Below are 26,663 nucleotides of genomic sequence, written 5' to 3'. Positions count from 1 at the left end.
GAGCCGCGCTAGGGAAGGCGGGCGGGGCGCGGGGCCAGAGCGGCGAGAGGACGGGTCCACACAGTCCACCCGGAAGAGGCGTGGGGGCCGGCCGCAGCGTTTGGAGACCTGGCCGCGTCACCTCCGTCACCTTAGGTCGGGACTCCTCTGCTTACACTCGACAAGCATTCCGCTCCCGCTCCCCGTTCTTGCTTACGGTGTACCAGAGGCTTTGCATATATTCTCTTAATGCCTTGCGACAACCGTGTCAGGTAGTAGTGGCTCAGTTTTACAGTTGAGCTGGACTGAGAAAGGGTTTCTCGTGCAAGGTCTCAAATACTGTCAAGAGATGGAGACTGGAACGGAGCCCTGCTCTTTTGGCCACAGCTGGCGGCCTCCCATGGGGTCCTCTTATAAAACGAGCTACTGCCCAGTGGTCTGCAAACATGCTCTCTCCCCATCTCCCCATCGCCCCCTACCCATTCCTCACTCCCACTGCACATCAAGCTGCCGTCAGAAACGTTTCATTACATGTTTTAGCCGTTGAAAGGATGTAATTTCCAGCAATTATAAATATTGACACAAGTAAAACATAACCAATGGAACCTAAATACCACGGCAATTTGAAACCCACCATATCTATTTTTTTTTTTAAAAAGAAAGCTCTCCTTTAAGAATTAGAAAGTTTACATCATTCCTTTCTCTCCTTGAACTCATATCTCCATACGTACTGGTTTTCATGATTCAAAATCTTACCCATCACCCTATCATATCAATGGAAATTAATTTCTATTTCCTAACAGGCTTTTTAAAATTCATTAAAATTACTAGTAGTACACAACTGATCCAAATAAATCACGAACTGATATTTATTAAATATAAAAAGTAACATAGTATTGGAAATTTCTCTCTTATTTAAAGACCTGAATGGGCTTTCCTCTTCTTCTCCCCAATTAGCTCATTAGTATCCACAGATAACGCTTTTTGCTGGAATAGACAAAGTTCAACACTGAGTCTGTCCATGAAAAATTAATCAATAGTCAATCTAAGAAAGAAATGGAGAATTTTATTTGAGCCAACTGAGGATTATAACCCAGGGGACAGTCTTTCAGAAAGCTCTGAGGATTGTTCCGCCCAAAGCACAATTACCTAAGTTTTCAAGACAAAAGGTTGTATTGTACATCAAAGTAACATACTGACAGTTTACACAGTCCAGCAAGGTGAGTAGTGGGTCATCGTGTCCCCTTACAGGATTAAGAAACAAACGTTATCCCCTGAGGAGTTACCTTGCTGACACCAAGAGAAAATTGCTGTTTGGGGGTGTGTGTGTGGTTTTTTTTGTGTGTGTGTTCTTTGGTGAGCAGGCATTTCTGTGTCTTCTAAGGGGATCTAGCTAATGTATAATGCACATGCACAATGCACACTAAAAAGGCGTAGTGGTAGAAACCGACAGAGAGAAAATTTTGTTTAAAAAATTTTCTTGTCCTGTCTTAAAAATAATTTTATTTCATCAAACCTCTTTTTTTAATCTCTTTTTTTAAAGCTGTAAGTGCTGAAAAACCTTATTCGTGTAAGTAAGTGAATGGAATTGGAAGTTTTGTTAAAAGTGACCCTCAATTCTTGCCTAGCTGTATGTCAAGAATTATATAGTAATCTATCACTCAAATTGGTTTCTAATCATCCATTAGAATCTCTTGAAATTCTGTTATAAGCAAAACCCTGCAAACCATCTGACTTTCAAAAGGATTTGTCATCCCATCAAGATTCATTCAATCTCTCAGTAACTATACATAGTTTCAAGTTCCCTGTGTTGGCTGGTTTGGAAATGTTTCCACCCTGGGGCAGTGCTAAGATTTGAGATGTCTAAGAGGTATCAAATACAGTATTTATGGAAGCCGAGTACCTGGCAATATCCTCTCCACTTGAGAATAGGCTGGATTTAGTGTCTCAGAGTGACTAGAAAATGGAAACGTAAAATTAGGAACTTACAGCAGAGACCCCGGCAGACACTGCCTTAGCCAAGAGATCAAGGTTAACAACAGCAGTAATGTCGTGAGGAGACGGCACACCCCTGACAGATGTATTGGGAAGGGCACTTCACGTCTGTGGTGTTCAAACACTCACGCTCAGTCCCATCATGAGACAAACATCAGACAATCCCAAACTGAGGGACATTTTACCAAACATCTAACCAGTACGCCTCAAAATTGTCAGGGTTCTGAAAAATAAGGGAAGATGGAGAGACTCAGAGACCAGAGGAGACTAAGGATGACCAAATGTTTTGAGTATAAATAATGGGGGATGGGAGCGGGGGTGGTGAAAGCTATAACACAGTTTTTGTATGTTAAGATTTTTTTAAAATGTTTAACTCTTTAAAAGACATACGTAGTCCACATTTCAGCAGACCTTTATTAATGATCCTACTGTAGTCTCACAACTATTTCCCCCTTTTGTTTATTTGAGCATCGTTCCCTATACCAGGCCAGGCTTATGCTGTTCCCATACTTTCTCCCCTGTGGGATCCCCTGCGAAGAGCCAGTTTCTTTAGTAAAATAGTCTCCCTTCACTAAAGCATCACAGGATGAAATGACAGGCCTCGGCACATGTGTGTCATGGTGACCCAGACGTGTTGGGGTCCTGCCCGCCATTAGGTCCACAACACTGGTTTCTGCTACTTGCTGTATGAACTTCTCACCTTTCGCCCCATTCCTTTCTCATATACAGGACCACCAACTTCTGACCAGTTCCATAGCCCACCCCACTCCTCCCATGGCTGATCCTCTGACCTGGGCTCTTTTGCGCATCCTGTGAGGGGCTGTATTTTTTTTTTTAACATCTTTATTGGAGTATAATTGCTTTACAATGGTGTGTTAGTTTCTGCTTTATAACAAAGTGAATCAGTTATACATACACATATGTTCCCATATCCCTTCCCTCTTGCATCTCCCTCCCTCCCACCCTCCCTATCCCACCCCTCTAGATGGTCACAAAGCACCGAGCTCATCTCCCTGTGCTATGCGGCTGCTTCCCACTAGCTATCTATTTGACATTTGGTAGTGTATATATGTCCATGCCTCTCTCTCGCTTTGTCACAGCTTACCCTTCCCCCTCCCCATATCCTCAAGTCCATTCTCTAGTAGGTCTGTGTCTTTATTCCTGTCTTACCCCTAGGTTCTTCATGACATTTTTTTTCTTAGATTCCATATATATGTGTTAGCATACGGTATTTGTGTTTCTCTTTCTGACTTACTTCACTCTGTATGACAGACTCGAGGGGCTGTATTTAAGGACAGCTGGTAGTTGGTGATCATTGAAGATGATTGATCACTACCCAGAAATAGGCCTTACTGAAAAATCACACACATTATTATGTTATAATTAAATATATTTAGATCCTCAAACCTTTAGGAGACATAAAAAGAGCTACATAGTAATAAGCATAAATCATAACAATGCAAATAATAACATTAAGGGCTGCTGTGATGGTCTAAGGTCAGCATCCCTATGAGGTAGGCATTGTTATCCTCATTTGTAGTTGAGGAAATTCGGGCTCAAAGAGGTTAAGTAATTTCTCACAGTCACACAAGTAGTAGGTGGTAGCATTCAATTTCTGTTCTGACCGCAAAGCCCAAACCTCATACCCATTCTGCTATGCCTTCTCCTCTGAACTCAAAAACTCATAAGAGCTCTAGATTTTTTATACCTTATCATACTAACCAGGAATAATTTTAAATATTCGGTTTCCCTCTCTTCACTCTGTTTCTAAAGGAAAATACACATCCCGTGAGTTAAGTATTATCCAAATATCAAGTCCTCACATTAAACATCTCCTCAGTGTGACTAAGGAACATTTCCTTGGGTGTTATCCATCAGACACTCCTTGCCAGCCAGCTCGCTGTTTCAGTTCTGATACCCAGTCAGAGTCGTCATCTTCCTCAAAGTCCCTGTGAAAAAACAATCTGGATATTAAGCCTCCATTTAAGGAGCACAGTTAATATTTGCCGATGGGTTCAAAGCAGTACACCACTGTAACAATACCGACATTTTTGAAAACTGAGCTCCATAAGGCAACTGAACAGAGGAAAAAAAGTGGTTAGCCTTCCAAAGGATCACTTCTTTCACTGTTTCTACAACTTTTTCAATATAAAAATCTGGTATATTAAAAAATAAGTCCAAGCTAAATGATTATAAACACATGGCTCAGTCAGGAATTCTGTGATAATACCATAATACATTACCCATGCCAGACAAAAGATCAAGATATAAATATTCATTAATGATGTAAAGTAATATAACCAGCTCCTGCTAAACCAGAAATGATTAAAGTACAATTTAAATGACATGCACGCACACGCTATCTGGGTACATCACTTACGTATCCTCCTCATCCGGTCCAGGTTCAAGTCTCTCTGGATCCAAAATGACAGAATCAGGACTTCCATCAACATCATCTGATGCGTCTGTTTCCTCACACAGGGGGCCTTTCAAGAACCTTTTTGCACCTTCAGAGGAATATTAACAGAAATTATGCCAAGTTAAGCAGTTTTTACTTATTTCGCTCATGTTGCACTAAATTCCTCCAAAGGCTTGTGGGCTAACTGAGGGCAGTGCCATGCTCTGTATCTTTCTGTAGTGTCTCCCTGCATTACTCAGCATGATTCTGGCATAAAACAGGCCCAGTAAGCACCAGTAGAGGTATTAAATTTTTAAACAGCACTTTCTTCAAAACCAGAACTCAGAAAATTATAATTAAAACCCTCAAATATACGAACCCATATTAAAGCATTAAAAGTTGTCTTTGGACAGCTGGATAACAGTTAATTTTTTCTTCTTTGAGCTCTCCCCTCCCCCTAAGTTTTCCCAATGGAGGGGAATAAAATTAGGGAATTAAGACCAAATGCATGCTGTTAAATTTTTTTCCAGGTAGTAATTACTTTCAGATTTTTGCTTACAAAACGATAACCTAACATGAAAATGTGGGTTCAATCTTTATAAAAATCCTTTCACAATAGAGCTATGATATATGTTTTAAATAGTGACCTTCCTGAAATGACAACATCTTCATCAATGGACCAGAAACAAAATCCAGGATCTATAATTGCTAACACAAAAGTCATAATCATTAACCTTCCTTAACACCTGCCTCCCAATGCACCCACCTCTCCTAGGGACGCATAACTGTCTGCACACAGCTCTATCAGACACGTGGTACACAGCTCTACAATGCTCTGCTTGTGTGTTGGTCTCCCAGATAACCAACTCTTTCAAGGAAAGAATTATGTTTTATTCTTTTTTTAAAAAATATTAACCTAGTACATGTTAGGCACTCAATAAATACCGATCAAATCAACAAATACACTAAATCTGCTACAATACATACAGTCAAGGCTTGCCACACCATGACATGCTCTCCTTGGCATAATTTATCTTAGATCTTAAACCAAGCAAGACGGCTCTAGTAATTGAATTACCAAAATTAAACACACGTGCACTCACACATACACACCCTTAATTCAGTCCTTTGGCCCCAATTCCTAAGGATAGTATCTTAAAAAATTATGTTGTATAATTTTAGTGAAAATGTCTGTAGAAACGATAAAAAAAGTCAAATCCTAATTGTTCATCTTTTTTTGTGTGTTCTATTCAATATAACAGAATCCAAGTACAGAGCCAAAGAAATCTTGAAGTTCCTCAGCGTTTACTAGGATAAAGTCTGAGCTACAGAGTCCCTAAACAGGGGCGTATTTGCACGGCAAAAACGGGTCACACTTCAAAGTGATCACATGATTATTAAAATAAGCAAACAAATGGGCAAACAGAAGGAATGAAGCTCTAGGGGAAATTTTAATTATGGCTTCAGACTGGCTAGAAAAGATTCAAGAAAACCTAAAACTACAATGCTACTAAATATTTCATAACTTTAAGATCAAAGGGTTTCTGGGAGGAGGGAACAGGGAGTTATTATCTAATGGATAGAGAGTTTCCATTTTGGAAGATGGAATGTGGTGATGACTGCACAATGTGAAGGTACTTAATGCTCCTGAACTGTACACTTAAAAATGGTTAAAATGGTAAATTTTAGGTTATGTATATTTTACCACAATTTTTTCAAAAAAATCAAAGGGTTTCCACAGTTACGTAACAGACATGAATCACCTGGTCTATATATTGTGTATGTTTGAAACGCCAAGCTGAGGTCAGCGTGCTTAAGAATGTTCAACAAGGTCTCAGGAGTCTCCTTGAGCCACTGCTTACGGGTATTATTTTCACTGTACTTTATTACAGAACCACCTAGTTGGGAAAAGATAAAAAATTAGTCCCAGATAAAAAAGATTTTCAGCATATATCTTCAGATCATATTTCAAGCAAAGCTAATTATATTTAACTCTCTACCCAGAACTATTTCACTTGCCTGAATGAGCAGCGCTCTGATGTGTGATAACCAAATATCCTTCACAGAGTGACATTAAAAAAAAAAAAAGAAAAAACTCTGGCTCCTTAAACAATTATCAGACAATGTTCCATAATAAAATAATAGAATTCAGGGCCTCCCTGGTGGCGCAGTGGTTGAGAGTCCGCCTGCCGATGCAGGGGATACGGGTTCGTGCCCCGATCTGGGAGGATCCCATATGCCGCGGAGCAGCTGGGCCCGTGAGCCATGGCCGCTGGGCCTGCGCGTCCGGAGCCTGTGCTCCGCAACGGGAGAGGCCACAACAGTGAGAGGCCCGCATACCGCAAAAAGAAAAAAAAAAAAATAATAATAATAGAATTCAATCTACTAACCTCTATCGTCCTCTGCCGTTAAACTGGAGGTGAGTAATGATGCATTTTCCAAAGCTGTAAGAGCTGTACTGGATACATTTTTCTCCCACTGTCGCCTGAGAGGACCTGACGAACTGGCTTTTAAAGTGTAAAGAAGAACTGCTGAGCTTATTCTTTTATTTATTCATCTATATGCACACAAGTATTTCTCTAAAAGAAAAGTATTTCTTTTCTCTTTCAAACTCAGATCTAACAACACTCTTTCAAGTCTAAGTAGTAAAGGGAATGAAAAAGAAATCCAAATGAAAAGGTAAAGCTAATCATTAAAGTGAATTTTTAAAAATGCTATGTATAGGGGCTTCCCTGGTGGCTCCATGGTTAGGAATCCACCTGCCAATGCAGGGGACACGGGTTCAAGCCCTGGTCCGGGAAGATCCAACATGCCACAGAGCGGCTAGGCCCGTGCGCCACAACTACTGAGCCTGCGCTCTAGAGCCCAGGAGCCACAACTACTGAGCCCGCGTGCCTAGAGTCCGTGCTCTGCAACAGGAGAGGCCACAACAATGAGAAGCCCGCGCACCACAATGAAGAGTGGCCCCCGCTTGCCACAACTAGAGAAAGCCCGCATGCAGCAACCAAGACCCAACGTAGCCAAAAATAAATAAATATATTTACTTTTTTTAAAAAATGCTATGTATATACTCACATATTACACAATGTACAAGAATTAAAGGCCCAAGAGGACTTAGGGAGACACTGTGTGCCAGGCTTTTTATGGTGGAGAGCATAACAAATACTATTTTTTCTGAAGCCTCTTATTAATAAACACGATTTTCTCTTTTTTTATAGGTAAATAAAATGTTCTTGTAACACTACTGGATAAGCAAACACAAATCTGCCTATCTACTTGCTTATGAAGCCTACGACCTAGTAAGGTGGAAACTGGTATTCCTTGTATATTCCCCAGTTCTCCACTTATACAATGATTAGAATTTGAATAACTTACCTATCTCTTCACTGTTTACTCTCCTCAGTGCACTTTCAACCAAATTTTTATTAATGCTTTCTAAGTCAGTGTGGCTACACTTTCCACCTGGTTCTTCCCTTTGCTTTAAAAGAAATTAAAAATAAAGGTTAAGTAATGCTTGAATTGCTGCAAAAAAAGGTAAACAAGTAGGCAAATACAGCTATTTTAACTTTAAATATAGATGGATTAAACATCAATAACCACAGAACCCCATACATCCATGTAAATTAAGTCATATAATCATATATATGTGTATATTAAAAACCATATATATGCACATACATATGTATAAATATATATATATTAATAGTCATATACCTTAATAGCCATTAATATCAGTCATTGCAAATGTGAAAAGGATATATAAAAATAACAGAGATATTTGAGAGGTCTTTATAGAGGAAATGAGCAATGAAAAATTTCTGTGCTTTTCATGCTGGAAATATCAAAATGAAATATTTTATAAAGTTACCATACAGACGGTCCTCGAATTACGATGGTTTGACTTATGATTTTTCAACTTAATAATGCTGTGAAAGTGATACACATTCAGCAGAAACTGTATTTCAAATTTTGAATGTTGCTCTTTTTCCCAGGCTAGTGATATGCTGTATGATACCCTCTTGTGATGCTGTGTAATGGCAGAGAGCCAAAGCTCCCACTTAGCCACATGATCACAAGAGTAAACAGGCGATACACTTACAACTATTTTGTACGCAGGCAACCACTGATTTTCACTTTGAGTTCAGTACTGAATACACTATATGAGATATTCAACACTCTGTGTTAGATGATTTTGCCCAACTGGAGGCTAATGGAAATGTTCTGAGCACATGTAAGGTGGGCTGGGCTAAGCTAGGATGTTTGGTAGGTTTAGGTGCATTAAATGCATTTACAACTGGGGGGATGGGATTTCTATGTCTTGACTGTGGTGCTGGTTATATGACTGTATAAAATTACCAAAATTCACCAAACTGCATGCTAAAAATGAGTAAATTTTACTGTATATAAATTAGGCCTCAATAAAGCTGGAAATAAACAGATATTACTAACAGATATTACTATGCAAAGAAAAAGTACAGGGGCAGAATAGATTCCATTTGTAGTAACATAATGGGGAATGGTGTTATTTATTTACAACCTAAGGTTCATTCAAAAATTTACAAGTTTAATTACTAGTACATTCCATAAACAGAATCATTTGTTGTTACTACATCTTTTCTTTTGGGAGTTAAAAGGTTGATTAAAATGATGAAGAAAGAAAAAAATTATCAATAGGACACCAGTTACTGGGTTGGGTGTGGCAAAACTGGAAAGTGGATTTGCTGTTACTATTTATGACTTAACTGCCGCTATCATGTAAAAGGGCACAGCTGCCTGGAGCCAAATGAGACAAACAGGACCTTGAATGCCAGGCTGAAAAATGTCCACTCAATTCGTGGGCTTAATGGGGAGGCACTAAAAGTTTTTGAACAGAAAAATGTCAAGATCAAAATAGTGATCTACATATTATTTAGCCATAAAAAGGAAGGAAATTCTGATACAGGCTATACCATGGATGAACCTTGAAAATATTAAGCTAAGCAGAAGAAGCCAGACACAAAGGGACAAATATTGTGTGATTCCACTTACTTGAAATATCTAGAATAGGCAAATTCATAGAGACAGAAAGCAGAATAGAGGTTACCAGGGTCTGAGGTGGAAGGGAGGGTGGGGAGGAATGGGTAGTTATTGTTTAATGGGTTTCTGTTTGGGGTGATGAAAAAGTATTGTGAATGTAATTAATGACATTAAATTCTTACAATTCAGCTTAAAAATTGCTGCAGTGATAAACTGTATGTTATATATATATATATATATATAGTACCACACACACAAAACCAACCAAGAGCCAGGCTAAAACAAGACTTTCATGCCTATAAGCAGGGCTAAGTTCGCTCACATCTATATTGAAACCACTTGTCATCAATAATTAGAAATGAAGGGCCTCCCTGGTGGCGCAAGTGGTTGGGAGTCCGCCTGCCGATGCGGGGGATGCGGGTTCGTGCCCCGGTCTGGGAGGATCCCATATGCCGCGGAGCGGCTGGGCCCGTGAGCCATGGCCGCTGAGCCTGCGCGTCCGGAGCCTGTGCTCCGCAACGGGGGAGGCCGCAACAGTGAGAGGCCCGCATACCACAAAAAAAAAAAAAAAAAAAAAAAAAAAAAAAAAATAATAATAATAATTAGAAATGAAAAAACAAATAAATGCGGATCTAAAGTGGCTCGGCTGGCAGTACAAAGAACAGCCTCCAGTTACTTCCCAAGCACAAAGATGAAAAACTCCTGAACCCAGGGACCAGGCAACAGTCTTCCAAATATATCCCAGCACCTAATGATGCCTGGTACCCAGTAGACAGTTTTAGAAATTCAACTTTAAAGCACTTACCACTGTGCTTGCTTCATTTTCCAAAGCTATCCTGATTCTGCTGGGGTCTGCTCAAAGAGAAAAGAGAAGGTAGAGAGAAAACACATAAAGGCTTCTAATATGATTTGCAGAAAGCCTGAGTAACAAAGACAAATGAAGTTTTTAAAGTCAAAGAACCAAAGCACTAGCCCATATAGTGATACCAAGCTTTAATTGCCTAATAATACACCTCAGCTGTTAAAGAGATTATTTCTGCTGTTTTATTCGAATGTTAACATCTGCAAGTTAAGACATCTCTATTCACTTATGCCAACCCATTTAGGCACCAGGAGGTAAGACGCTCTGTATACTCGGAAGGTCATTATCACCTTTAGCATAAGCTTGCTACCCAGTCTGCTTTCCTGACAGCTATTACAGTAGGTGGAATAGGTATCCCTCTCAAGAAATCAGCTACTTATTCCCTGAGGAGGGGCCAGCAGCAGTCATGGAGGCAGGATGGCTCCTGCCTTATTTTCCGTTGCCAGAGCCTGGGGTCCGTGTTCCTCATTCATTCAGCATTTTAAACAATTGCTACTGAGCATCTATGATGACAGCACTGAGGATACAACAGTGAGCAAATGAGACACGGTCCCTGCCCTCACACGGCTTTCACTGTTCTGGTCTCACTGGCTACAGACTAGATGGAGATACCACCAGACACGTGCTCCCCATATGGCTTACTCCTCTTTTTTTTAGAAATTGTAAAACTACACTTTCTTATCTTGAAACTACACTGTCTTGAAACTGTTCTTAGACTGCTTTTGTTGTTGTTGCTCAGCATTTTAAAACTAATTTCCCACTACCCTGGGATGTGAACAGAAGCTACGAAACAGTACATAAAATAAAATCAACACTAAAACTGCTGAAGCAAAGGTAACTAACTACCTCTTAAGTAACAGAAAAAAATGCTGAATTGTAAGACTGAAGGGTTTATATCACTAAAAGGGTTTACATTCTTACAAAAGTAACATTTAAAATGTAACTTCAAAAAAACAGTAGTTTAGAAATGTTTCTTTTGAAACTAACATGACATTGTAAATCAACTATACTTCAATAAAAAAGAAATTTAAAAAAAATAGGAGTAGGGCCTCCCTGGTGGCGCAGTGGTTGAGAGTCCGCCTGCCGATGCAGGGGATACGGGTTCGTGCCCCGGTCTGGGAGGATCCCATATGCCGCGGAGCGGCTGGGCCCATGAGCCATGGCCGCTGGGCCTGCGCGTCCGGAGCCTGTGCTCCGCAACGGGAGAGGCCACAACAGTGAGAGGCCCGCATACCGCAAAAAGAAAAAAAAAAAAAAAAAAAAAAAGGAATGTTTCTTTTGTAGTATATAACACTAAGGTAACAGGCACTAAATAATGGAGGTTTTACAACATCTCCCTACAGTGGATGACCTTCTACACGTCTTAATTCTTCTCTCTTATCCTGGTCATTGTAGGATTTCTTCAGATGAAAGATGTGTCATTGATGACAAATGAAAAGCAACAAAAAGAGCTTTGAAAAAATTGAGATGACAACTTCCAAAGAGACAATAAATTACATTTGAAATTTGCTCAGGATTGACTACAGATGTGTGGAAATTTTGTGCACCTATTATGTGGACAGTTCCAACTTTTAAAAAGACTCCATTAAAAAAATTTTGTTTATAAGATGGTCCTTAGGGATACAATTTCCTACATTATATTTTCATGGTTAGATTCCTAGGTGAGATCACAGAAGCCTTCTACCCGATCCATAACAAACTAGAGTAAATATGGTTCTAAAAATGAAACAGAGAACAATCTTTACATCTCTAAAATCTCCAAACTAGGTTTTTTTTGATCCCTGGAAAACTAAATGTATAAGATTCGGTATAGAATTATGCCTGAAGGAATAAGAAGCAAATTTTGATTTGAGGAGTATCTCTGGAAATCATCTCTAATAACCTGAAAATTGTATTTTTCCTTTTTGTTATACTGTATTTTTTTTTTTTTTTTTTTTTGCGGTATGCGGGCCTCTCTCTGTTGTGGCCTCTCCCGTTGCGGAGCACAGGCTCCGGACGCGCAGGCTCAGCGGCCATGGCTCACGGGCCCAGCCGCTCTGCGGCATGTGGGATCTTCCCAGACCAGGGCACGAACCCGCGCCCCCCGCATCCGCAGGCGGACTCCCAACCACTGCGCCACCAGGGAAGCCCTGTTATACTGTATTTTAAAAGAACACAAAAAATAAGCTTTTCAAAGTTCTTACCCTTTTTTCTTGGTGTACTATGTATAGATTTTTTGGTTTCTTCTAATACCTGTTCACCATATTCTGTGATGATCTGAAAGTTTAAAGCAGAGCATTTAAAGATGTGAAAGATGCTTTTCTTTAGATACTGCCATGACATCATTTAATTATCAATATTCTTCCCCACAGTAATAAAGTTGAAAAGTAGAAACGCCATTTAAAAGATCCATGTAGGGACTTCCCTGGTGGTCCAGTGGTTAAGACTCCGTGCTTCCACTGCAGGGGGCAAGGGTTTGATCCCTGGGCAGGGAACTAAGATCCCACATGCCGCAAGGCACAGCCAGAAAAATAAATAAATAAATAATAAATAAAAGATCCACGTAATTTAAACAAACAGACATTTATATACGTCCAAAAAGATCTGGAAGGATAATGCAAACAATATCCATGATTATATTTGGGGAATAGCATCGTGGAAAGAAGAAGAGGAGGGAAAGCCCGTTTCAACTTTTTATTTTATTTTTTTTACAAGGTACTTTTTAAATATATGTCTGCATTATTTGAATTTTTACAGGCATGTATAACATGTAATTGTGTTTAGAAGATAACAAACACTGGGAAAACTGTTCACAGTCAATCTCACATGTACCATACCTCTGGGGGTAAGCACTTCTGGATGAGCCGAGCTAAAGAGCCTCTGGAGAGAAGAGTTGTAGCTGAAGGGCGATATGAGGGGTTCTTTTTAAACATCTGCTTGATCAGATGCTGAAGCTCATAGGAATAATGGGACGGCAGTGGGCTCACGGACCCCTGACAAATTTTGAGGATAAGACTTTTCCAACTATTTGCCTGAAACTAAAAAGCAAAACTGAACTGTAAAAGCATATACAAGGAAAGAGAACAGAAATAAGTAAATACCAGCTGAACTGAATTTATATGAATTATTTTAATTTTAGAAATTCTTCTCCCTAGAGGTGTTTTTAAGGTGCTTTTCTCTAATCTTTTTTTTTTTTTACTGATCATACTTTTTTCTTCGTATTTTCAAAAAAATTATTTTATTGAAGTACAGTTGATTTATACTGTTAATTTCTGCTGTATAGCAAAGTGATTCAGTTGTACATCTATATACATTCTTTTTCATATTCTTTTCCATTATGGTTTAATCACAGGATATTGAATATAGTTCCCTGTGCTATACAGTAGGACCTTGTTGTTTATCCAACAAACTCCCACCCCACCTCCCAACCGGTACTATTCTAAAATCTTACGGTTGTTCAGGAGAAAGGTAAACATAAATAGTAAAAGATGTTCCCATCTGGAGGAAGTCTTACCATCAGTGCCCGTTTTGGGTACTTCATTACTCAAATCAACGTTTTCACAGATACACATTTTTAATATATTTAAAAAATCAAAGTAATAAATACATACGGCTTTTTAAAAAGTCAGATGATATTAAGGCTTATAATAAGTGTAACGTTTCTTTGCTTCTCTCCTCCTCAAAAGTCCCCAGGTCTGGGCTTCCCTGGTGGCGCAGTGGCTGAGAATCTGCCTGCCAATGCAGGGGACACGGGTTCGAGCCCTGGTCTGGGAAGATCCCACATGCCGCAGAGCAACTAGGCCCGTGAGCCACAACTACCGAGCCTGCGCGTCTGGAGCCTGTGCTCCGCAACAAGAGAGGCCACGACAGTGAGAGGCCCACGCACCGCGATGAAGAGTGGCCCCCGCTCGCTGCAACTAGAGAAAGCCCTCGCACAGAAACGAAGACCCAACACAGCCAAAAATAAATAAATAAATAAAATTTTAAAAATTAAAAAAAAAATTAAAATCCCCAGGCCTGCTCCCTGACAAAATGCACTTTAGACTTTTCCTATTTTAAACTTCTGCTGCAAAATCCTTTTTACCTTTCATGTCATCAAAGTAGTTATCACCGTTTGACAAGTAATAGAGTAGGATATAAAATGTCATACCAGAATAACATTTAAAGTTTTCATTGTATAATAAACATACTGCGGGGGCTTCCCTGGTGGCGCAGTGGTTAAGAATCCACCTGCCAATGCAGGGGACACGGGTTCGAGCCCTGGTCCTGGAAGATCCCACATGTCGCGGAGCAACTAGGCCGGTGCGCCACAACTACTGAGCCTGCGCTCTAGAGCCCACAAGCCACAACTACGGAAGCCCGCATGCCTACAGCCCATGCTCTGCAACGGGAGAAGCCACCCAAGTTCAAATCTGTGCCCAAAGAACAGAATTTATTTCTATGCAAAGTTAACACTTAATAGGGATCAGCACTAATTATTAATTCTGTGTAATAAACAACTGCTAAACAAGCAGGGCAAGTGATTTAACCTCTTTTTATGTTAAATTATTTTTAAAATATCTTTTAAAAATATATAATATAGAGCAAAGTCTATTTTCTCAGGATATTTCAGTTAGAGAAGAAACTGGAAGAAGTGAAATCTAAGTGATAACAAGGTAAGTATAAACATGGTGCAGCCACTCTGGAAAACAGTTTGGCAGCTCCGCAAGAAGCCAAACATGCAGTTACCATGTGACCCAGCGTTTCCATTCCTATGTGTATACCCCAGAAATTGAAAACAGGGATTCTAATGGATACTTGTACACCCATGTTCACAGCAGCATTATTCACAATAACCAAAAGGTGGAAACAACCCAAATGTCCATCAACAGATGAATGGATAAATAAAATGTGGTATAAACATAGAATGGAATATTATTAAGTCATAAAAAGGAATGAAATTCAGACATATGCTACAACATGCATGAACCTTGAAAACATTATATTATGCTATGTGAAACAAGCCAGACACAAAAGGAAAAATATGGTATAATTTTACTTATACAAAATAACTAGAATATGCAAATTCACAAAGATAGAAAGGGAGGGAGGGAGGGAAGGAAGGAGGGAGGCAAGCTAAATATAGAACTATAAATACTAAATCATGGAAATTTCCTATTAGTATATACTACAAAAGTAGCTCAAAGCAAAGATGACAGCAACTGGAAACATGAAAATCTTATAATGAATTCACCCTAAGGAAGCAAACCACCAGTTGAAATCTGGCACATCACTTAGGACTTAGCCCGATACAACCAGAGGCTGCCTTTCCCATTTTGCACACCATACTTACTGGATGCTTAAGGGTACAGAGTTCATAGAGAATGCATCCCAAGGACCAGATGTCACTGGAAGCATAAAGAAGCAATGTAATGATGAGTGGGTTATGAGTAATCATATGAAAATATGTATATGTTGTAATACAAAAAATAAAAAATTACTCTACCTTTGATAAGAACAGACATTGCAGGTACTTCTTAGCTATTGAAATAAAATATACAGCAATTTTGGTCTAACACTTAGATACGTACTAACAGTAATGTTCACAATAAAACTGACTGCTCCCCAACCCCTGCCCCTCCAAATCTGGGTTGTTCGGGTATCAGTTCAGTAGTATCAATACTTGGTGCAAGAGGAGTATCCATGGACTCAGATTATCATAGTTGGAAGAAGGGCTTTAGAAGTCAACCAGTACAGCTTCCACCCAGACTGCCTGCACAACACCTGGCCTTTGGTCACACATCCTGATGGACAGCTCTCTGTGCCCCCAGTGGCTGGCTCTAAGGGACAGCGTTCTTACTCTTCCACATAAGAGCTCTTCAGAGCTCAGCAAAGAGTTCTATAGTTTGCCCTATACGCCCACCCTTCTTCAAACTAAGCACCTCCACTTTCCTCCAGAATTCTCACCACCTTGTTGTCATCCCCCAGACTTTTTCTACATGATATTCTTTTCATTTTAACTAAGGTTGTTTTTTTCTTTTTTATCAACTATTTCCCCCAACTTTTAATTTTCTAAAGTTTGAAACCTACAGGAAAGTTCTAAATGCCCACATGCTCCTTCCTAGGTTTCTCAGCCATTAGCATTTGCCACGTTTGCCTGCTTTTCCTCTCTTCCTTCTAGATCTGAACCTCTTGAAGGAAAGGCTGCAGACATCAAACACTTCACCCCTAAACACATCAACATGGATCTCCTAAGAGCAAGGACACTCTCCCCCGTGAACACAACACCATTATCACATCCAAGAAATTTAACCTTAATTCAATACTATTATCTAATACTTTGTCTAAACTCAGATTTCCCCAGTTGTCCCAGGAAGTCCTTTCATAGCTGTTTTGTCTCCAATTCAGTCAATTTTACTCTTTTTTTTTTTTTTTTTTTGCATTATGCAGGCCTCTCACTGTTGTGGCCTCTCCCGCTGCGGAGCCCAGGCTCCAGACGCGCAGGCTCAGTGGCCATGGCTCATGGGCCCAGCCACTCCGCAGCATGTGGGATCTTCCTGGACCGGGACACGAACCCGTGTCCCCTGCATTGGCAGGAGGACTCTCAACCACTGCGCCACCAGGGAAGTCCCAATTTTACTCTTAAAGGAGTCTATTTATTATGGATTATCATACCCTTTTCAGAAAACAACTTGGCAGATGGTAACAAGAACCTGTGGGTGTTTCTCTTTCTAGGAATTCATGCCAAGAATGTGACAGACAACAATGACATATTTATGCACAAAAGGCATATTAATCACAGCACTGTTTAGGATACTGAAAATTGGAAATATATCATAAGGCCAATAACAGAGGAATGTGAAATAAATTTTGGAAGACCCATGTATTAAAATATTATGCAACCATTAACAATAATTATGCAGAGTTTTAACATGGGATAAAGTGAATATGATATAAAGTGAAAAAAGCAGGATACTAAATTGTATATAGAGCATATAAACGAAGTTTAGGGGAAAAAGAGAATGGATGGGGGAAAAAACCCAAAATGTTATCAGTAGTTGTGTAAAGTGGGTGATCACCATTTCCTTTCTTGTATATCTCTACATTTCCAATCCTTCCCCTGCCCACCCACTCCATCAATGAGCACATATTACTTATATTCAGAAAAAAATTATGCTTTAAATCATAAGGACTTCATACTATCTTCTGATAATCAATGAACCTATCAGTCAAGTGCTTATTATCTAGTCCTGTAAATGTCAACTCAATGACATAATCCAGTGGTTCCCCAATTTTGCCGCACATGGGACTCACTTAGTGATCCTGGAAAATTACTGATGCCTGCTGCCCACCCCCAGACAACTGGATTTAACTGATGTGGCTACAACCTGCGCTTTGGGATTTTTAAAGTCGGGAGAGGCAAAGTTTGAGAAGCAGTAATATAATGCATACTGTCCCCAGAAATGACTAGCCTTTCTTTCCGCATTTACATGTAGTTCCTCTCAGCTCTGATTAAAACAGCGGGAAAATTATGACTTTCATCTAGAGGCCTGGGAATTTAAATTCTACACTGCTTTCAGATATACATTTTTAAAAACCAAACTTCACCTGTAGGCTACAATGCCTGTACCAAACTGTCAGCCCTGCACCAACTACATACATCACTTACCTTTTATTGTTATAAGGCATGTTTTCCCAAATTTCTGGGGGCACGTAATAAGGTGTTCCCACATACGTACAAGCAAATGCCATGGGACTAAAACCAGAAAGAGGCACAGAATGATTACAGAGCGTTTCTGAATGATGATGTTTTGAATACTGTCACTACTACAGAAGAGACATACGTACCTGGAGAGAAGACGGGCAGATCCAAAATCACCCAACTTTACTTTTCCCTTTTGGGTGAGGAAGATATTCTGCATTGAAAAAGAAGAGCTCAGATTACATCTACCCTCATTCAAATATAAGGCAGAGATATATGTGGAACCTAGAAAAATGGTACAGATGAACCAGTTTGCAGGGCAGAAACAGAGACACAGATGTAGAGAACAAACGTATGGACACCAAGGGGGGAAAGTGGCGGGGCGGGGGTGGTGGTGGGATGAATTGGGAAATTGGGATTGACATATATACACTAATATGTATAAAACAGATAACGAATAAGAACGTGCTGTATAAAAAATAAATAAATAAACAAACAAACAAATATAAGGCAGACAGTGCCGGCAGAAGCTGTCTTTCAAAGCCTGCCGATGATGGAGATCAGGGGTAGAAATGCTGACAGCCGAGTCCTCGAATGCAACATAAAAAGACAAGATACCCTCTGGACAGCTGCACTTTCCTGCTTGGGAATTCAGGATGACTGATTAGAAATCTAACAGGCAAGCTTCAGATTGTATCGGCAGACCCTGCTCAACTGACCAGAGAACCTGTGTCCCGGTAACTCCAGGTGGCAGGCCCTGGTCTCAACCATTTTCCATCTGAGAACATGTGGTCTTAGGAAACAGTCACTAAGACAGCTGGAACTATTAACATACACTACTAAAGAGATTTACTGACCTGTTCTCAAGTAGTACCTTATTTGGCTAGCAAAAATACCAATATTACATTGAGAAATATTTCTAAACTAGATAAAAATGCCCCCAAAGGAAAGAGAATAACACAGAAAAAACATGGCATGAAATAGTTTCCGATTTTTTTTTTTAGGACCAAAATGTTTCCACTTACCTTGGACTTGATATCTCTGTGTAACACACGTTTCTTGTGAATGTGATTTACTCCAAGGCACATTTGTGTAAACCAATTAAGTATCTGTAAGGAAAAAAGCATGCAAATCTGCAAGAATGCAATAATGGGTTCATGGCAACCCAAAATCCCAAAGAATCATCTTCAGGCCCTGGCTGACCTGAGTTTTACATAATATAAGTACAGAACTCCTGAAAATTACATAGTTCAACTAAGATTCAGTGTTGCCTGGAGAAACTCAGAAAAGCTGTGAATCAGTCCCATATGTGTCATCGTGTTATGTATGATCCAAATAGCAATTTATTTATTTACTTTTTTGGCCATGCCACATGGCTTGTGGGATCTTAGTTCCCCCAGGGATTGAATCCGGGCCCTTGGCAGTGAAAGTGCAGAGTCCGAACCACTAGACTGCCAGGGAATTCCCAACAATTTATTTTAATAAAAATCCCAGGGCCTCCCTGGTGGCGCAGTGGTTAAGAGTCCGCCTGCCGATGCAGGGGATACGGGTTCGTGCCCCGGTCTGGGAGGGTCCCATATGCCGCGGAGCGGCTGGGCCCGTGAGCCATGGCCGCTGGGCCTGCGCATCCGGAGCCTGTGCTCCGCAGCGGGAGAGGCCACAACAGTGAGAGGCCCGCATAACGCAAAAAAAAAAAAAAAAAAAAAAAAAAATCCCACTATGTTTTTCTTGTATTTAACCAAATAAAAATATTTCTTAAATATACGTATAAAAGTAGTTCGCCATTTAGAAATGAATATGCTATAACATTTTATAGTGTAATCATTACATCAGATTTTCATTCACTTTTTCGGAATATTCATATGTTAACATTAAAAGATTTCATTATATTACCAACAATCCTTTGAAGCCAGGCTGACATGCTACAATGGAACCCATATTCTTAACAATACAACTTCTAGATGAAAAATATTTATACTAATATACTCTCAAAACATGTTATACCATGTATCAAACTAAGCCCCAGTAAAGCTGTTTATTGAAGTATTTTCCTTAGTCAACTCATTCCAATAATATTTAATACACAACTTTCCATTAAAAAGGCAGTATTTTAAGAGACTATGCTAAACTGTAGAAGGAAAAAGACTAAGAATACGTGTTCCTGAAAAACAGAAATGCAGGCTTCATTCTTCAGATGATCTGGAAATACAGAAGAAATCCATCTGCCTTCTAATATTTCACTACAAAAAATAAAAATTTTAAATGTCTAGTAGAAAGTATGATAAATAATATAATTTTGAAATTCTTCTAAACATGGAAGTGTTATTCCTTGATATTTTATAAACTTATATCTATTTTACTCCCTAAAAACATCTCAGGCAGCCAATCTCACTAAGCAGCATCATGGATACAGAAATGAGTCATTTCTAACTAGTGTGTCAGGTAAGCACAGACAGCAATGCTTTTACTTTAACACATACAAATTTTATGAGAAAAGTTGCTTCCAAAACTTGAGGGAAACTTATGTAAGTCGGTCTCTTACCATATCTTCAGGAAACAACTTCCCTTTCTGATGTTTAATCTTCTGCATCAGGTCCCCTCCATCACAATACTCCATCACAATATACAGATGTCCTTCAGCTAAAACAGATGTAAGACTCTTTAAGAAAGCCCCAGGGACTTCCCCGGTGGTCCAGTGGTTAAGAATCCTCCTTCCAATGCAGGGGACGGGGATTTGATCCCTGGTCGGGGAACTAAGATCCCACATGCCGTGGGGCAACTAAGCCTGTGTGCCACAACTAGAGAGAAGCCCACACACCGCAAGGAAGAGCCCACGTGCTGTAATGAAAGATCCTGCACGCCGCAACAAAGATCCTGCTGGCCACAACTAAGACCCGACGCAGCCAAATAAATAAAAAAAAAACAAAGCCTCAGTGGCCATGAATCAAATTCAGAAATGCATGTATTGGGGGAAATTCATATTTACCTTCAAATGATTCCTTAAAGGCAACAATATTGGGGTGTTTCATTTTGGCTAACAGAACAGCCTCCTTCCTAGAATTCTGTGTGTCAGAGAAAGCCTAGAAGGAGATTTAAATAAGCGTAAATGTAATACTAAAACTGAGAGTAAAACGATGTTATAGTAGTTTGTATGATATTTCAATGCTAGACACAATTTCATAGCACTGTACTTTGACCCAACTTGAGTTTATCAAACTCCACGAGAAAACATGTGCAGATTTTTCAACTATGGCTATATGCATGCTTAAGCTGACCTCTTGTATCTTTACAAGTATGGAATGTAAACTACTCTTAACATCAGCCTAAGTATAACCTGACTTGGAGAGCCAGTATGCCATCAACAATAGTAGCTTCTTAAAGAAAAACTAGGGTTTTCATGTTTTTACTGTCTGCATCACTTTATCAGCCCACTGGTTCAGATGAAAAATATATATACTCGTGTATTACAGCAGCATGGACAAAGACCATATGCAAAATAAGTTTACAAAACTGTTTATCCCCCAACTTACTCTATGAGGATAAAATCCTGAATGACTTATCTTATAATTAAGAAACTGCAACTGATTATGTACTAGCCCAAGGGGGCTCAGACCAGGAGCATCACCACCAGCTGGGAACTTGTTAAAAATGCAAATTCACAGGCTCACCAGGAACTACACAACCAGAAACTCAGGCGTAAGGCTCAGCAATCTGTTTTAACAAGCTCTCCAGGTGATTCTGATGCCCACTAAACGAGGTCAAGATTGCAGTGGGGAAAAAACATACTCTGAGAATTTTATTAAAATGTATTTTTTTTTAGTTGATCAAAATATTAGGCAGCCTCCATGGTATGGCTTCTTTCACCCGACAACTATGTTACATGGTGATAAATACAGTTTGACCTTGAACAAGGTTGGAGGCACTGACTGCATGCGGTTGAAATTCCAAGTACAACTCATAGCTGGCCCTCCACGTATGGAGGAACCCCTCCATTTCCTCGGTTCTGCATCCACGGATTCAACCAACTTCAGATCGCACGGCACTGTAGTATTTACTATTGAAAAAATCTACGTGGACCCACAGCAGTCAAACCTGTGTGGTTCAAGGGTCAACTGTACAGATAAATCAGCACTTTCCTCATCTTACAGGGAAATAAAACCTATAAACTAATCCACAGAATAGGTTCTCTGATACCAAAGGTTAGCATTTTAGGTCTCAGCTCTTCACTGTATGTTGATGTTCCTTTTTTCAATAATATGGCACCCGAGTTGCATTTGGGCAGCTTCCCTACACCCTTAAGTATGCAAAATTGGAAATTATCACAAATTATTCACAGATAAACAGCAATCACCACCCAAACCTTGATTATTTTTGTTAATGACAATATCCTAAGAACCATGTAAGATATATCAAGACCTTGTAAAGCTAATGAATAAATCCATTAAATCTTGTGCACAAAGGAGCAATTCCATGTTCAATTTCAAGAACTTGTTTTCCTATACAAATTACATGTACACGTTCAACATGAGCTAATTGCTTGAGCAGGGACCTTGGGAAGCCTTATTTCTTTCATGGCAAACATCTGATTACTGCTCTCCTGCTGAACCAAAAGGGCTCTGCCAAAGGAGCCCTCCCCGATCACTCTCAGGACCGTGTAACCGTCCATGCTGGGCACCGCACAGGGGCTCCACTCCCGCAGTCACCACCGGCTCTCCCAACCTAGATTCAAAAACAGAAACAACTGAGAATTACTGCAACGCAGAAACAGAGACACAGACGTAGAGAACAAACATATGGACACCAAGGGGGGAAGGGGGAGGTGGGATGAATTGGGAGATTGGGATTGACATATATACACTACTATGTATAAAATAAATAACTAATGAGAACATGCTGTATAGCACAGGGAACTCAGTGCTCTGTGGTGACTTAAATGGGAAGAAAATCCAAAAAAGAGGGGATATATGTATACGTGTAGCTGATTCACTTTGCTGTACAGCAGAAACTAACACAACACTGCAAAGCAACTATACCCCAATTTAAAAAAAAAGATTCGCCCCCACACACAAAAACAACTGAGAATTAAATTTACTTTCAAAAGGCAGAATTAATTCAAAGTAGCTCTAATCACCATGATAGGATGACTTATTCCTTTATTCATTCAACAGGTGGACACAGAGCATCCGTGCCAGGTTTTATAATCCTGAACAAATCTCTCAACATTCAGCCCTAGCCATCATGCACACTCCAAAGCAGATGGGACCACGGCCTCAACAAATGCAGGGTGGCGAGTCTTACAGGGAGAGTCATGCTGGCCCTCGGCAGAGGTATCCTGGGGAGTTAGGAAGATGACATTTAGGCTGAAGCCTGAAGATAAATGGAAGATATCTAGGCAAAGAGGAGGGACATGATGGAGGCAGAGGGAATCGCATAGTTAAGAGCAAAAGAGATTGTTTCAGGTCAAGGACTTGAAAGAGGACTGTAAGGCTAGTAAGGCAGACTGGGCCTTGCCTCAAGGTCACTGTAAGCAAAGTTCAGGTTGATGGATTTTATCCTGGGGTAATTCACAGGCTGTCTCTGAAGGGTTTTAACCAAGAGAGCAAATTCACAGCTTAGAAAAATTACTCATGCTGGCTGCAGAGCAATGGACCAGACAGGGGAAAGGGGAGGAGGGCTGGAGCAGGACTCCTACCACAGAAAAGGCAGGAAAATGATGACACAATGGAATAGGGGGGTGGCGAGGGGGATGAAGTCAACGGGAAGGAACATGTAGAAATAACTGGCAAGATTTTGGGTTACAGATTTATGGGGGACAACTAGGGAGAAGGGAACAAGGTAGACTCAGGTTTCTGGTGTAAATTGGGCAAATACTGATACCTTTCCCTGAGAAAAAGGAAAGGCATGATGGTTGTGTACCTGGTGTTTTGGGTTTGATTTTTCTGGCGGTGACAGTGGGGTGGGTGGGGAAAGGCATGGGGAAGGGAAACATGTGCTCCTTTGGGGACATGCTGAGTTGGAGGTGCCTGGGAGGAAGAAGACATGTTAAGCAGAGTCCTTGAACTTCAGTCTCCCTTTTATATTTCCTGGATGAAGCAGCTCGCTGGATCTCTTAATACATCAGAAAGCATGAATATAAAGTTCCTAACACTTTACCTGGTACATAGGGGGCCCTAAAAAAAATGGCAGCTATTATTATTATTAAACCTTAGAAAGGTAATGCTTTTTTTTTTCATTACAGAAAAAACACTGGAATGAGTTTACTTGATTTTCACAAAACTTACTTGTAGTGTCTTATGTTCATAAAAATCACACCACAAAGATTTATGAGGTCCAGAGAGCATGGCGGGTAAAGCAAAAATCACAAACCAAAACCTACAGTTCTAGCGACCATTTGTATTCCTGTTTACCTAGACTCACCAGGAATCTCTAGAATTTCTCCATGTAACCAAATCAGATGCATCGTTTTCAGAAACAATTCTTTTCAAGGACAGTAAGGTCTTTCTGGATATGACGTGAAAGAAAAAAGTTCTTTGACGCTATTCTAACTGACCCCTGGCATTACACGATTTGACAAGACCTAGTTTTCCCGTATTTTTATTCTTTTTTACTTCGGGTATTTATTCTGTGAGCGGACAGTAACTGATAAGCAAGAACAACCACTGACTTTTCTCAGCTGAAAATCACATTTGGTCCTTTCCGTCCACGTTTTCCCCTGTTACTCATTACACACCTAAGCTCATTAAAAGACCTGTATATGCTCTGAATGTGACAAAAGCGTCGCTTCGCAGGCCTATACCGATCAAAGGCTAATAAAGTGATGTGCAAATGTAAATGTAGGATGCAGCTTAGAAGGTGAGCGCGGTGACCGCACCTCAGGGGAGACCCGATCCTCACTCCCGGAGAAGCCGCTCCGCCTCGCATCCCTGCCCGCGCTACCCCCGCGACCCCCAGGCCCGGGTCCGCGAGCGCGGGAGCGCTGGCCCCGCTCGCCCCCACCCCGCGTGGGCGCCGCCGGCCCAGTGCCCAGCGCCCAGCGCCCACCCGCCCCCGCCCTCGTTCCCGCGGAGGGTGCCTGCCCGGCCGGCCGGCTCACCGCCTCACCGGCTTCCCGGAGTTCCTGAGCCGGGCGCGTTTCCGGGGGGCGGGCCGGCGGGTCGTCTCTCGGGTTGCCGGCAAAGGAAGCTTCCCGGGTCGAGCGGGAGGCGCTGTTCTAGGGGTAGCCGGGCCTACGAAGGGCGCGTTTTCAAAGTGCTGTTCCACGTCGCTCCAGAACAATGCCAATAATATTGAGGGAAAGTATCCTTCGCGGAACGTAAGTTCTGTCTCCAGTTTAAGCGAACAGCCCATGTAGATAAGTTTCATGGGCACAGCACTAAGCTTACCAGTTGTGTGAACTTGGGCAAGTGTGGAGGGGAGATTAATGGTCCCCCAAAGATGGCCACACCTATCCATTATTATAGATAACACACACAAGTTACGAGGGGCTAAGCACTCTTTTAAGTGACCTTAGCATGTAAAGTGCATAGAATAGGACTAAAGTGTTAGCTATTAACTCATTTAATCTTCAAAACAACCCTAAAGTTAGGTACAATTATTATCCCTGAGGCACAGAGAGGTTAAGTTCTTTGCCTCAGGTCCCACAGCTAATAAGTGGTAGAAGTAGAATTAGAACCCAGGCAGTTTGGCTCCAGAGTCTGACCCTTAACCACTACACTGCAATAATGTCAGAGACACTGCAGTGGTAAACAGTCTGAAAAGCTGACCCAATTACAAGGTCTGAAGAGAGGCTATCGGATTTAGCAACAGAAGGTCATGGGTAACCTTGAAGAAAGTATATCAGTGATGTGATGTGGGAGAAACCAGATTGCAGTAGCTGAGGTGAGATGGTCAGAAGAATCAAGGAGTTCAGGATATTTTCAAGATACTTAGCCTTGAAGAGAAGGAGAAAGGGTGATAACCATGGGTGGAGGGAAGCACAAGATTATTTATGAGGGTATTTTATTAATGGGGAAATTGTAGCTATATGTTGAGGGATAATAAAACAATGGAAGGAAAGAGAGGCTGAAAGTGCTAGCAGGAGGGGGGCCAGGAAGGTCTAGTTGATCCAAATAATGTGTTTTTATTTTTTATTTTATTTTATTTTTTTGGCTGTGGCTTGCAGGATCTTAGTTTCCCGGACCAGGATTTGAACCTGGGCCCTCTGCAGTGAAAGCGCAGAGTCCTAACCACTGGACCGCCAGGGAATTCTCCAGGAAGGTCTAGCTGAGATGAAAGGATGGCTTTTAGAGCCAGGAAGAGAATTAGCCTTGGACTAGATGAGGAACAGACAGATTTGCTTCTGAGACCAGAAGAGGAAATAAAGATGTGGATGGATGTAGATAATATCAAAGAAGGAGAAGGAATCTTGAAAGCCTCAATTTTCTCTATGAAAAAGAAAATTAAGTCATCTATAGCATATGGAAATCTTGAAGGGAAACTCTTTTTTTAAATCGAGATTTTTATATTATTTATTAGTTCTATACAGTAATATTCTGAGTAGTGAAGTTTTGATTGTTGTTTTCAGAATAACAGAAGAAGCTTATGTGGGCAAAGGTGATCAAGCAGCTCAGAGGTGATTCTAATGCATAATTGTGTAGTCATCTCTAGGAGTAAGAAATTTGGATTAATCCAAAATTGGGATTATGTAGATAACAGAATTACACTAGGACAAGGGAGTTAAGCGTGCTGATATAAGGATGATTGACGTGACACAC

General features: G+C 40.6%; 1 protein-coding gene across 4 annotated transcripts; it reads right to left on the bottom strand.

Moving 5' to 3' along the window:
* Positions 1-2,957: 2,957 nt before the first annotated feature.
* On the bottom strand, positions 2,958-25,072 carry NEK3 (NIMA related kinase 3). 4 transcript variants are annotated; one of them, XM_060079689.1, is made up of 17 exons: positions 24,782-24,888; positions 24,328-24,411; positions 22,460-22,629; positions 20,897-20,990; positions 20,453-20,550; positions 18,936-19,019; positions 18,057-18,124; positions 17,878-17,964; positions 15,562-15,616; positions 13,067-13,267; positions 12,434-12,506; positions 10,194-10,240; positions 7,748-7,850; positions 6,763-6,879; positions 6,136-6,270; positions 4,355-4,481; positions 2,958-3,923 (listed from the first exon to the last, which is right to left on the bottom strand). In XM_060079689.1, the coding sequence occupies exons 3-17, from the start codon at positions 22,574-22,576 to the stop codon at positions 3,842-3,844; spliced, it is 1,488 nt and encodes a 495-aa protein (XP_059935672.1). In that variant the 5' UTR covers positions 22,577-22,629; positions 24,328-24,411; positions 24,782-24,888; the 3' UTR covers positions 2,958-3,841. The 4 variants fall into 4 exon arrangements, with proteins under 4 accessions (XP_059935672.1, XP_059935674.1, XP_059935673.1 ...); XM_060079691.1 differs by lacking the exons at positions 24,328-24,411; positions 24,782-24,888 and adding an exon at positions 25,004-25,072; XM_060079690.1 differs by lacking the exons at positions 24,328-24,411; positions 24,782-24,888 and adding an exon at positions 25,012-25,036.
* Positions 25,073-26,663: the final 1,591 nt, after the last annotated feature.

This window comes from Mesoplodon densirostris, chromosome 17, assembly GCF_025265405.1.
Source record: "Mesoplodon densirostris isolate mMesDen1 chromosome 17, mMesDen1 primary haplotype, whole genome shotgun sequence".
Classification (NCBI taxonomy): Eukaryota; Metazoa; Chordata; class Mammalia; order Artiodactyla; family Ziphiidae; genus Mesoplodon; species Mesoplodon densirostris.
This window is presented reverse-complemented; position numbering and strand designations above follow the sequence as displayed.

Excerpts from the sequence above, each read along its gene's own strand:
- NEK3 (XM_060079691.1), bottom strand. The coding sequence starts at position 22,576 with ATGGACGGTTACACGGTCCTGAGAGTGATCGGGGAGGGCTCCTTTGGC. Across the intron at positions 12,507-13,066 it reads AGAAGTGCTTACCCCCAGAG|ATCATCACAGAATATGGTGA; the intron begins GTATGGTACATG and ends TTAAACTTTCAG. Across the intron at positions 7,851-10,193 it reads AAAATGAAGCAAGCACAGTG|CAAAGGGAAGAACCAGGTGG; the intron begins GTAAGTGCTTTA and ends TTTCTTTTAAAG.